Source organism: Hippocampus guttulatus, chromosome 5 (assembly GCF_054856545.1).
Source record: "Hippocampus guttulatus isolate MCC_2025c chromosome 5, RoL_Hgut_1.0, whole genome shotgun sequence".
NCBI lineage: Eukaryota > Metazoa > Chordata > Actinopteri > Syngnathiformes > Syngnathidae > Hippocampus > Hippocampus guttulatus.
This window is the reverse complement of record NC_141265.1, coordinates 14,347,273-14,358,796: the sequence shown is the minus strand read 5'-3', so window position 1 is coordinate 14,358,796 and position 11,524 is coordinate 14,347,273. Positions and strand designations below refer to the sequence as shown.

At 41.4% G+C, this 11,524-nt stretch overlaps 1 protein-coding gene across 2 annotated transcripts in view; it reads right to left on the bottom strand.

Annotated features, from left to right (window-relative positions):
• Positions 1-42: 42 nt before the first annotated feature.
• Positions 43-11,524, bottom strand: part of spef2 (sperm flagellar and cilia associated 2) — a 14,821-nt gene continuing 3,339 nt past the window's right edge. Inside the window, exons 10-37 of one of the 2 annotated variants that reach the window (XM_086112273.1) lie at positions 11,199-11,346; positions 9,882-10,098; positions 9,699-9,772; positions 9,569-9,623; positions 9,437-9,471; positions 9,236-9,339; positions 8,903-9,144; positions 8,350-8,416; positions 8,107-8,267; positions 7,817-7,984; positions 7,068-7,192; positions 6,839-6,966; positions 6,251-6,389; positions 6,026-6,163; positions 5,505-5,627; positions 5,270-5,329; positions 4,979-5,165; positions 4,764-4,895; positions 3,934-4,072; positions 3,773-3,845; positions 3,338-3,494; positions 3,154-3,248; positions 2,749-2,931; positions 1,567-1,656; positions 1,301-1,471; positions 983-1,186; positions 347-469; positions 43-182 (exon numbers count right to left, since the gene is read on the bottom strand). In XM_086112273.1, the coding sequence (XP_085968399.1) occupies positions 120-182; positions 347-469; positions 983-1,186; positions 1,301-1,471; positions 1,567-1,656; positions 2,749-2,931; positions 3,154-3,248; positions 3,338-3,494; positions 3,773-3,845; positions 3,934-4,072; positions 4,764-4,895; positions 4,979-5,165; positions 5,270-5,329; positions 5,505-5,627; positions 6,026-6,163; positions 6,251-6,389; positions 6,839-6,966; positions 7,068-7,192; positions 7,817-7,984; positions 8,107-8,267; positions 8,350-8,416; positions 8,903-9,144; positions 9,236-9,339; positions 9,437-9,471; positions 9,569-9,623; positions 9,699-9,772; positions 9,882-10,098; positions 11,199-11,346 (3,601 nt within the window). In that variant the 3' untranslated portion in view covers positions 43-119. Of the gene's footprint in view, positions 183-346; positions 470-982; positions 1,187-1,300; positions 1,472-1,566; positions 1,657-2,748; positions 2,932-3,153; positions 3,249-3,337; positions 3,495-3,772; positions 3,846-3,933; positions 4,073-4,763; positions 4,896-4,978; positions 5,166-5,269; positions 5,330-5,504; positions 5,628-6,025; positions 6,164-6,250; positions 6,390-6,838; positions 6,967-7,067; positions 7,199-7,816; positions 7,985-8,106; positions 8,268-8,349; positions 8,417-8,902; positions 9,145-9,235; positions 9,340-9,436; positions 9,472-9,568; positions 9,624-9,698; positions 9,773-9,881; positions 10,099-11,198; positions 11,347-11,524 lie in introns of both variants that reach the window. The other variant, XM_086112272.1, reaches the window with a different exon arrangement.

The window sequence follows — 11,524 nt, the reverse complement described above, 5'->3', positions numbered from 1 at the left end:
CAACTCATTCTGCACCGAAGTCACTAAGCAAGAATTTAGATTTTTTTTTAAATCAATTTATTCTCTCCTAACAGTTTACTTCGAGAAGGAAGACAGAAAGTAGATGTTGTATTATGTCATCAATTAGGAGACTGTTGAGCTTCTCCCTGTGGCTGACGGGCCTGCAGCACATTATGAATGTTCTGAAAGAGAACGAAAAATATTTTTGAGAAAACGGAATGTTTTGTTTTTTTGATTTTGTGAATTGTGATGTGAAACAAAATGTGTGTTTAAGAGTGTTTGTGTACAGGAAAGTATCTCCAGCCCCCCCCCCCCCCCCCAAAAAGAGAGAAGAGTCTTGACTTACGACAAACAGGTGGTGGTCAGTGACCGCTATCAGGTTATGAAAGGAAGGATGCTCAGAGAGGACCGAGAAAGGAATGGCGTCTTCTGGAGTGTAGCCCAGCTCTGCGAATATCTGCATCAGATGCTACAGGGCAGCATACTGTTAGTTCTATTGAATGTTATGTAACATTTAGAAAGGGCAGACATTGTTCAAGGCGTAAACATTTATCACAAATAAAATAAATATAAAAATCATTATCAACGGGGCTATAAAGTCAAGGGGCAACTAAAACATTTGTCATAAGCAAATTAAATAAAATGTCATCAGGGCAAAATCTTAGAACACCAGATACCATAATTTGGAGGAAACACACATGACCCATGCATCTTAAAATGAGATTTGTCATTCCATTGGATAGAAGAAATTTAATATCAATGGCCCACAACAATGCTTCAAATCTTATACTGTATTATATTTAAAACATTATCGTATTGCTGTTGGCATAGATGCAAAAAGATCACTGCATCATCTTTAAGGGTTTGAGGGAGTTTTAAGGGACCCCCTAAACACCTCGATGAGGTTAGCGTTTCATTCAGAAGCACAATGTCTTCCTGGGTACTGAAGAACAAAATTCAATATACTTTGGCCCCAGCATACCTCAACGCTCTCCTCCTGGCTCAAGCAGCCTGAAGGAGGGTTGACACCACCTTTCATTTTTCCCACTTCGGGGCCCACGACAGATAGAAGAGCTGGGATGGACACTGTCTGTCTGCTCCTCGCTGCCCACTCCTCTTCGTCCTTGCGCTTTTCTTCAGACTCCGAGGCAGAGGGCACCGTGTTCTCCCCAAAGCTGATTTCAGTCTGCATATGCAACAAGTCTTGCGTCAGTGAATCATGTGTCAAGAGGTTGGAATCTTTTGCAGAGTGCCAATTGATGATGATTGATGCTTTTTCCTTGAACACCAATGAACTCACAGTGTCAAGAGAGCTCGAAGTGGGATATTGGAGATGATGACCCGTCATTACACTCAATGCTTTAATGAAGCCCTGCTTGGGATCGGGATCTGAGGCGAAGCAGAGCAGCATGGCCATGTAGTCCAGTTGAGGTGGTGTGGTAGAGTGATCGGAAAACAGCTGGAAAAAGAACTATGTAGGAAAGACAAGGAGATCGTTTTTAAAAATAGGGTGCGATTGTCATGTAGTTATAGCTGTCAGGAATGGCACCCTTGCTGGTGCTTTACCTTGCGCAGGTTAGTTCGACGGTTATTTAGAGGCTCATAGGAGTCCTCGGAGACGGACTGCTCACTCTCACAGGAAAACCACAACTCAGTCTGGTGTTAGGAAAGGAATAGACCAATGAACACATTTATGTGCCATGAGAAATGATTTCAACTCCCTTTGATTTCATTTCATGTCCACAAAAGATATTCAGTTACTATTATTCACTGCAAATTATGTATCTTTGTTTATCTATCTATGCTAGTGATGTAGAGTGACAGACAGAATCATGACATGCTCTTACACTACGTGGCAGAGGGTCAAATCAACTTATTGCACTTCATAGAACAGAATGATACTGTAGCCTTGTGTATAAATAACGGGTCCAGATTTCACATTGAGTGGTCATTATTATTTCATTATTCAATGGTACCTTGATATGCGATCTTAATTCAATCTGTGACCACACTCGTAACTCAAAACAATCACATCTCAAATAATTTTTTCTCAATTCAAATGAATGGAAACGCCTTCTCCAAGAACCCAACTAAATTTTGCAATGTGATCGGAAAGTAGCACTTGATAATGTCGTATTTCATAAACCATACAGCAATGACAATTAAAAACAATGAAAATAATTTGTACATCAGTTTGTACATCATGATCTGGACCATCTGATGTGCGCAACTTGGCCACCAGTAGGTAGTATGATACAGTCATGGAGCAAAGAAAGGAGAGTTTAACAACTACTGTAAATGACTCACTCAGCTGCAATAATAGTAGTCATTTTTTATAGAGGACACAAAATATGTGCCTGTGTAGGTCTACATGTGTTGCTGCACTATTTGTGTTCAAATTTCTAGAAGTGTTATAACATTACCATATAGATGCTTTTCATTAGCCCGTCTATGTGTTAGCATTAAGCTAGGAGACTTTAAGGCAAAGTTATGAGGTTGTTTCAGATATGCAACATGAAATTATCTTTGATTGATGTTTGAGAGTAAACTTGGAACCGGAAGTGGCAATTAACAGCTTGAAACATTGTTTACCATCTTCCAAACTACTGCTCATTGCTTAACAAAAAGTGATTTGGAAAAGTAAAGCTGAGGAAACACTTGAATAGACGGCCACTCAAGTTGGTTAAGGCAGATTAAACAAGGGCACAAAATGGAAATCACACTTCAAGAAGTTAGAGGGCCTCAAACCTGCAGATAGTGTTCCTCACTGATGTACCCTGTGTCATCAATGTCTGCTGCCTTGAAATGCTTACGCACGAGCAGCAGTTGTGTTAAGGAGGGAAACGGCCAAGGGATGGCAGCACTGAGAAGGAATCGACGCCAGTCTATCTGTTTGTATCCATCAGTGAGCAGGGAAATGATCTCGTTCAACTACATACAACCAAGAGGGGAAATGACAGACATGACAGGGTCTCGCATAATCGGAGTTGACTCACAACATTAGTGACAGAATCAAACGATATTCAATTCAACAGCTGTATAAAACATTTTGACTGACACTGCCAGTGAGGCCTTAATTGTCGTTTGCAAACTGGATTTTGTTTGACTTGTTTACCGAATACAAACCTAATATTTTAGAAAAACTGAGCATACCTGTGTTTCAGTCATGTTTTCCCAAGGTTCAGGCAGAGTGTTGAAAGGGAGGATGTCCCTGATCAGATGGAAGAACTCAGAACTGGACATGACACCTGAAAATTGAAACAGGAAGGATTAAAAAAATGAATTAGGAGAAAGGAAAGGCGGCTGGACAGAAACCAACAAAGCTCAGGCGGTTTACCTGTTGGAGCCTCATTGCAAAGACAGTGGTACAGCGCGTCCAGCTGAAGAACTGTCAGCATTGATCTTGTTATTCTCTCCGATGCAGGTGGACTCAGTTGGGTTGGTGGACTTGGAATCAATAGGGAGTCTCCATTCAAATAGAAATCAATACTTTCCTAAAACCAAGAAAATATGGACTATACCAAAAAGCCAGAGATTGTTATTCACCACGAAGTACCCTCAAATGTCATCCTCTCAGAAAGGCTACACAAATACAAATCCTATAGGGCCTCAAACAAACCTTCAATGAGGTAAAAATCAATTTATCAGGGTCAGTCAGGGCACATGCGAACAAAATGTTGATTGGTTGGTGTAATGTCCTGGTGCCACAACAATGTATTATGCAAATCTGCACTTAAAAAGAAATTAAAACCCTCAAAAAGGCTTTACTTACCAGCACCAGCTCATTCTGGAGTTTAGAAGCAGTCTCTATGAAGTGACGCACCACCTCTGCAAGTTGGTCAATACTAAAAAAATAAAAAAATGTTAATGGCTCACATTGATTTTCATTAATATTACACGTTGTGCAATGGCATCGAAAAAAGTGACACTGACCTCTTCATTTGTGCAACGTAATGTGCTTCTAAGCTGTCTCGCATCTCGCTAAAGATCTCGTCTGCTCTGCTTTGCAGAGAGTTCACCAGTACCAGCCCGTGGCCTTTCACCAGCTTAATTCGTACCTTTGATGAATTCTCTGGAAACCACATTCGCACACACAAACACACCAACATGTCTTCAGTGGTATTTTTAAGAGACCAAGAAAATTGCCATGTGTACAGATGATATAAAGTTTTGTTGAACATGTTCAAACCGGGGCGGCCCGGTAGTCCAGTGGTTAGCACGTCGGCTTCACAGTGCAGAGGTACCGGGTTCGATTCCAGCTCCGGCCTCCCTGTGTGGAGTTTGCATGTTCTCCCCGGGCCTGCGTGGGTTTTCTCCGGGTGCTCCGGTTTCCTCCCACATTCCAAAAACATGCATGGCAGGCTGATTGGGTGCTCTAAATTGTCCCTAGGTGTGAGTGTGAGTGTGGGCGTGGATGGTTGTTCGTCTCTGTGTGCCCTGCGATTGGCTGGCAACTGATTCAGGGTGTCCCCCGCCTACTGCCTGTAGACGGCTGGGATGGGCTCCAGCACCCCCCGCGACCCTAGTGAGGATCAAGCGGTTCGGAAAATGGATGGATGGATGGATGTTCAAACCGAGTCTGTGATTTGCTTTCCAGGATACAAATAATGTAAAAATGTGCATGTCTCCATAAATGGCGTTTTTTATTTTCCAAAAGAATCACAAAGAGTTTCTATCATTTTGAACAGAATTCCTCAAGTCTAAGTATGTTTAAAAAACAGCGTCAAGAAACATGTGTTCATTTGGATGTGAGCGAGAGGTACCTTCATGCTTCAAGGCGGCTGTGTATTCTTTGATTATTAGTTTCTGTTTGACATTTTTAACGCCCACTGGGGTCTTCTCCACTGTCTCCACAGCTGGTGGTGGGCTGGGTGCAGGAGGAGGGGATGGGGAACCTGAACACAAGATGAATACAATATGCACTATAAAATAAAGTAGATAACCTGCTGCAAGCCATGATGCTAAATTAATTCACTGCCTTTCTGTTTTTTATCTTTGTCTTTATTCTTTTTGTTTGCATTCTCTTTCTCCTTTTCCTTCTCTTTCTCCTTTTCCTTCTCTTTTTCCTTTTCCTTTTCTTTCTCCTTCTCCTGGGCTTTTTCCTTCTCTTGGATTTTCTCGACGTCTTGTGCTTTCAGCTCCACCTGTTGCGGTTCTGTTGACACCTACGCGTGGACAAAATTTGAGTTTTAAAAAGACTCCCTCCATATACATGCACCATATCAAACACACATGTTCCTAAATTACGTGTTTACACGAGCCGCATTACCAGTTTACTTATGACTGTGAGGGCATCGTCGTGTTTGGCGATCAAGATCTCACGAAGTACCTGGACCCAAACGACATGAGATCCATTAATAATACAACTGTGCATTATTGTCACAAATATTCATACGTTTATTTTGGATTAAAGTATATAACATTCTTTGAAAATTTTTTTTACTGTATATCAAAAAATCTACATCAACAGAAATAATACAGGGAATCGGATTGCGGGGAGACACCTTTGCAGGTCCTATATCTTCAATGTCAAGGAGGGGGATAGAGTCCAGGTGTTCCTGTTGACCCCCATTAAGATAGTAGTCCCGCAAAATATTGCGTGTGTTCTGAAAACGGCTCATTTCCACCTATGTAAGACAAAGATTTTTTTAAGCATTAAACTAAATAAAAAAACATTTAAGGAAGGGTGAGGTAGTGTACTGAATGAGGTCATAACTGGGGATGAGAATTCATCAGAATTAAATTCCAACTTCACAGTCGATACTGCTTATCGATCTAGTTCCTTATCTCATTGGGTTGATAAAACAACTTTAATCACGAAGACTGAGAACAGTCAAAGGAAAACTTATAACTTTCATCATAATTGTCGGGATATTTGTTAGATTTTAATCCAGCGGGTATAGATAGTTTTTTTGTCCTGGAATTAAAATACTTGGAACCACCTCAGAAAATGTTCCCATTAAATCTGTAGTCATTTCCCACATGAAATATTAAATAGTTGGACCACTTCATGAAAAAGTGTCACCTGTATGAGTCTTAAATGATGGTTGACAAGGATAGTGGTGTGGTCCTCCAACCATTTCTCACGTATGAGCACAGCCCGTTGTGTCTCATCATCTTCCTTGTGCGTGTCGACAATGTCCCACAAATGCTCCCGCAAGTCCTTCGCACCAATCACAACACTTAAGTTTACATTCTTCAGTCACTTTTATGTTCAGTCTTTTTTCTTTTTGTTTTTTTTTTTACTTACATCCAGGCGATGATTTAACTCTGCTTTGGTCTCCTCGTTTTTCCTCAGATCATCAGGTATGCTGTTGTAGTCCTTCTGCCACTGAGAGACTAACTCCTGCTTCAGGTCCGGCCGCTCTAGGAATTGCTTGAACTCCTCTCTGAATAAGTGCCACATGGTTTGGAATGAATGGAAAACAATGGGAAAAAATATCGGCATTACTTTTCTTTAATCTGTAGCCTAGAAATTATTCAAAATCTGTTTTGCATTATTCGGTGATTTTACAGCAATATACTGTATATTTGTGATAAATATGACTAGTGCAGTGGCTTTCAAGCTTTTTACATCAAGTACCACCTCAAAATACTTTGCTCTCCAAATAGCCCCCTAATGGCCAACATTAAAATTCAGTAATGTAGTAGGTCTGTGGGATCATTAAAAAAAAGTTTTAATTGATATACTTTCCTGGTAACCGTATTTAATCCGATGACTCTTATGTATACCACTAGAAAGAGCCTGACTACCAAAAGCGGTACTGTACTCCTACCATACTTTGAGAATCAATGCATTATTACAGTATATGAAAACACACTTTCAATTATAATTTACCTGATATCATACAAGTGTTGGTCAATAACTGTACGTTCTAAGCGGAGCTCCTGCATCACAGCCTTTACACTGCTCACATAAGAATCACATATTGACTCCCACTGTTGGCAGAGATACTCCGCTTTATCCTAAATGAGGACATGTAGAAAACAAAAGGAGAAGTTAACGCGATAGGAAGGAAATTATTCTACGCGACAGTCTTCTGATAAGAACACAAATTGTTTCCTACTGAGGAAAGTGGCTCATCTACATAGACCCAGCGGGAAGAACCCGGGATAGGTGAGGTTGAGGTGGGTGGGGCTTCTTGCAAGTCCTCATCGGCCACTGAGTCAACTGACATCTTGCTTGCTGGATCTGCAGCTTGGGAAGAAAAGTCTATTAAATTCTGATGACATCTACAATAGTCGCCACTCAAATCCACTCTTATTTACCGCCTTTATGAGTCTTTCTAGTCCAATTCAGCTGACACCGGTGTACTTTTCATTCTCACCTTTCACACCGGGCTAGACTGGTTCCAGTCATACCTCAAAGACCGGACTGAATTAATTTAGCACAAGACCTTTTTATCCGACCTTTTTATGTGTGTGTGTGTGATTTTGTAATCATTGAGAGGGGTGAACCCCAGGGTGCATCTCTGGAGCCACTGCTCTTTTTTAGCCTTATTAACAATCTGCCGAAAACGTTTTTAGGCTATCACACTCTATTCAATGCAGATCTCACACACACACACACACACACACACACACACACACACACACACACACACACACACACACACACACACACACACACACACACACACACACACACACACACGCACACACACACACACACACACACACACACACACACACAGTGTGAGTGCTTGTGCACAACCCTTCACCACAACTAAGCAACACAATGGATAATTTTCCCCATGACACACCTTTGCAAACCTTTCAAGCAGGTTTTCACACGTTAAAAAGGTGGCCATTGTACCTGATGGGGTGACTGAATTGGATTTGTCCTCAGTAAGGCTCAACTGGGATTCTTCATGTTTGGAATCTTCATTTGTGAGGGCCGGCGTTTGGGCAGAGCTCACAGCAGGAGGGGGAGACACTGAAGGGGTGTCCAACACAACTTCCTCAACATGAGGAAACCTAGGAGCTGCGGCAGCAGTTTGGAAAAAAATGTCATAAACGTCAACGTGTTTGTTCTTAAAAGGTTATGCTCCTCTGCACAGAGGTGGACAAAATGTTTTTCCCTACAATATATTAATGTCTTTTTACCTTCCTGTTTTTGTACTATAGCCTTCTGTAGGATACTTTTCATGGTCATGTAAAGCTCCTCCATCGCTACATCTGCATTCACACGCATCAAAATACTTTTCCTGCCAGCGTTTCCAAACCATTCCTCAAGTTTAATCCAGTTATCCTGAAAAGATGTGATCCTAAAAGAGGAGAATAGATGTTGAACTGGAGATGCAAGGCGACAGCCAATCAAGTAACACAAGAAATAAGATATTTCATTACCTGTGTGGAATCTGCGCAATAAACAATCGCTTGTTGACATGTGCACCAGAAGTGTGTTTGCCTCCATCTTTACATGAAAGAAATTTCACACAATTCTTAACAATGTGGTGAAATCCAGTTGAAAGGTTGTTTAAAAAATATCTGCCTATACAGTACTGTGCACAGGCATCATGTGAACTGAGAGCCAGACTGGTTTAACTGTAAGTGAAAAACATTTTTTTTCATGTCACATTTGAGTTTGTTTGTTCAATGTCTATCTTTTTGTGATGGCAGACTACATCCTGGTTCATGGACCATGATCAACAGACAAAGTGCAACTATTTATCCAGACCTTTTGGAATGAGTTCTTCCTCGGACAACGCACTACCTTCACAAAATCTAGGGAAATTATCTTTCTGCTTTCTGTCCTGTAATTTAATCTTTTACTGTAGCAAAACAATACAATGAAAATGGTGTTTGTCAAAAACCTTTGCACAGTACTGTCTACTATTTTGCTGCATGACAAGGCCAAAATATTAAGAACCCTTCACTTCAGTGATTATTCGAAACATACCAGGGGAATTGACCGCCCGCTTGGCAACACACTGATCAGGAATATCCATCAGTACAGCCAAGTCCAGTGCTGGTGGCGGGGGCGGGGGCAGCGGAGGATTCGGATCAATGGCGAGGTCTATCTTTCTGCCCACTACTTCGTACCCGATGTCGAGCGAGGCAATGGCTGTCTCCAGAAGATGGGCCTGATCTATGTTGACCGGAAAGCCATCCAGGATCCAACCTGACTCAAATGGAACCTGGCTGCTCACAAGATCGCAAATACTTCTATAGTGTGTTTTCTGCAATTTTTTCCCATGTGAATATTCTACCACTGAGTGCAATGCAGTGATACCTGATAGCCTCCACTACAATGTCCACCAACAGCTCATCGGGGATGACGTTGCCTTTGCTCAGCTCTTCTGCAGCAGCACTTCCCAGCAGTGCACGGATCGACAACTGGGATAAACGGAAAAGGGAGCGTGTGGGATGGCTGTTTTAAAGACACATTTGAATCTTGCATCTTGTGAGTAAATCCAGCGATTGCTTTGCTTACGTTTATGCGCGCTCTTTCCTCTTTGCGGTGCAGATCTGAAAAATAAAGGACAACAAAAACAATGACAAATTGCCACTGCAGATTACAGCATGATGACTAAAACTGTGATAAGTGTATTAACAAATAACCCACCAGTATTCAGAATTGTGGCTACTTCATTCTCAGTTTCTTCATTTTCGTCTCTGACCTGCACGTTTTTTTTAAATAGTTACTGGTGAGGTCCTATATTCTAGTCTGGTCTGAGAGTTGAATCTTAACTCACCCTCTCTCTACTTTGGTGAGCGTTCAGCGCCTCCTCGACTAGCGTGTCCACTGATAGGACACATATTTTGAGTTCTACGCAGAGAAGACAACAGGCTTACTTAGAAAGAATAAAAAAAATACGTAAGAAACACGACGTGTTCTTGTGCGCACAAACACTGTTAGATTAACTGACATCATGTACCTTGAGCAATCTTCTTCAGGCAGGTGGTCTTGCCGGAGCAGAACTTGCCCAGGACACACGCCTTGAGCCTGTAGCCAGGAATTGCTGATGGGCTCGGTGGTGGGATCAAGCTCCTCATTCTCAAGAACACGTGTCTGAGAATCACGTTGAGGCTCGGCACAACTGGTGAACTGGCCTCCCCGGACTCCTCTGTCCATGTCCATTCTCCCACCATGTTCTAACACACACCACATGGTAACAACACAACAAAGTCCAATCAAAACTAAGGGTTCACTTGTCCCATGTACGGTCCCATTCTGCATGCAGCTCAAAAGACACACTAGGCACAAAATGTTCTCAATTTACTTGATCTTGAATTACAAAGCCAAGAGTTTTTCTATGCACAGTCCAAAATAAAATGTCTATTTTATTCAAATATTCACAAAAATGACTATATCTTTAGTAAGCACTTCTACTTTGCCGATGTAATCAAGCCACCTCACAGGTGTGGATTATCAAGATGCTGTAGACGCCTTTAATAAAAGACCACTGTAAAATGTGCAGTTTTATCACACAGCACAATGCCACGGATGCTGCAAGTTTTGAGAGAGCATGCAATTGGCATTCTGACTGCAGCTGTTGCCCTTCAATTGAATATTCATTTTTGTACCACAGACCCTCTCCGTTTTGAAGAATCTAGTACAACTACACATTTTTACAGTGGCCTTCTATTATGGGCAGCCTAATCATGCAATAATCATGATGTTGAATCAGCAGCATGATAGTCAAACCTGTGCGGTAGATGAATTACTTCAGCAAAAGAGAAGTGCTCATTTATACAGATTAAAACAGGTATAAGAACAATAATTGAGGGCAATTAGGTTTTTGTATTCTTAGACTTAGGTCAGGGGTGTCAAACTCATTTTTGTCACGGGCCACATTGTAGTTACGGTTTCCCTCAGTGGGCCGTTATGACTGTGAATTTTGTGAAACCATATAAATGTTTAACCACCTCCAAATATTACATACTCAGTGAACAACAAGATGGATAACCAATTTTGACATCAGAAGTCAAGAATAATGGATTGTTCCAACATTGTAATTAGTACATTATACAGTATATGACAATTTGAAATTTTGGTTCAGACTTTAGCAAGCATCATGGAAGTTGACATGCTTGAATTGCTTTCACGGGCCACATAAAATGATGTGACGGGCCAGATCTGGCCCTCGGGCCTTGACTTTGACACCTGTGACTTAGATCTTTGAGTTCAACTCGTAAAAAATATGGGCAAAAACATAAGCGCGACAATTATATTTTTGTTCGGTATAACTCACAACATATTCTTCGTAATCTTGACTGTTGAGTAGCTCCTGTTTCTGGAGCTCAACTGGATCAGGCGATGTGAGCCGCTGCTGCTCGTAAAGAGGGAGACCGTTTAACAGCAGTTCCTTCCATTCACGCATCAGCTTTGCTGGAATCAGACTGCAAATGGCACAGCCTTAACTTGAATACAATCCAAAATAATAGAAACACATGTACAGTATATCACGCCACTGCTTTGTCTGCTCCTGTGAGGAATGCAATTACAATTGTCATACAACCAACAGGACATTATTATTTTTAGCATTTCACTCCACCCTGTCCTGAAAGCACAACAAAA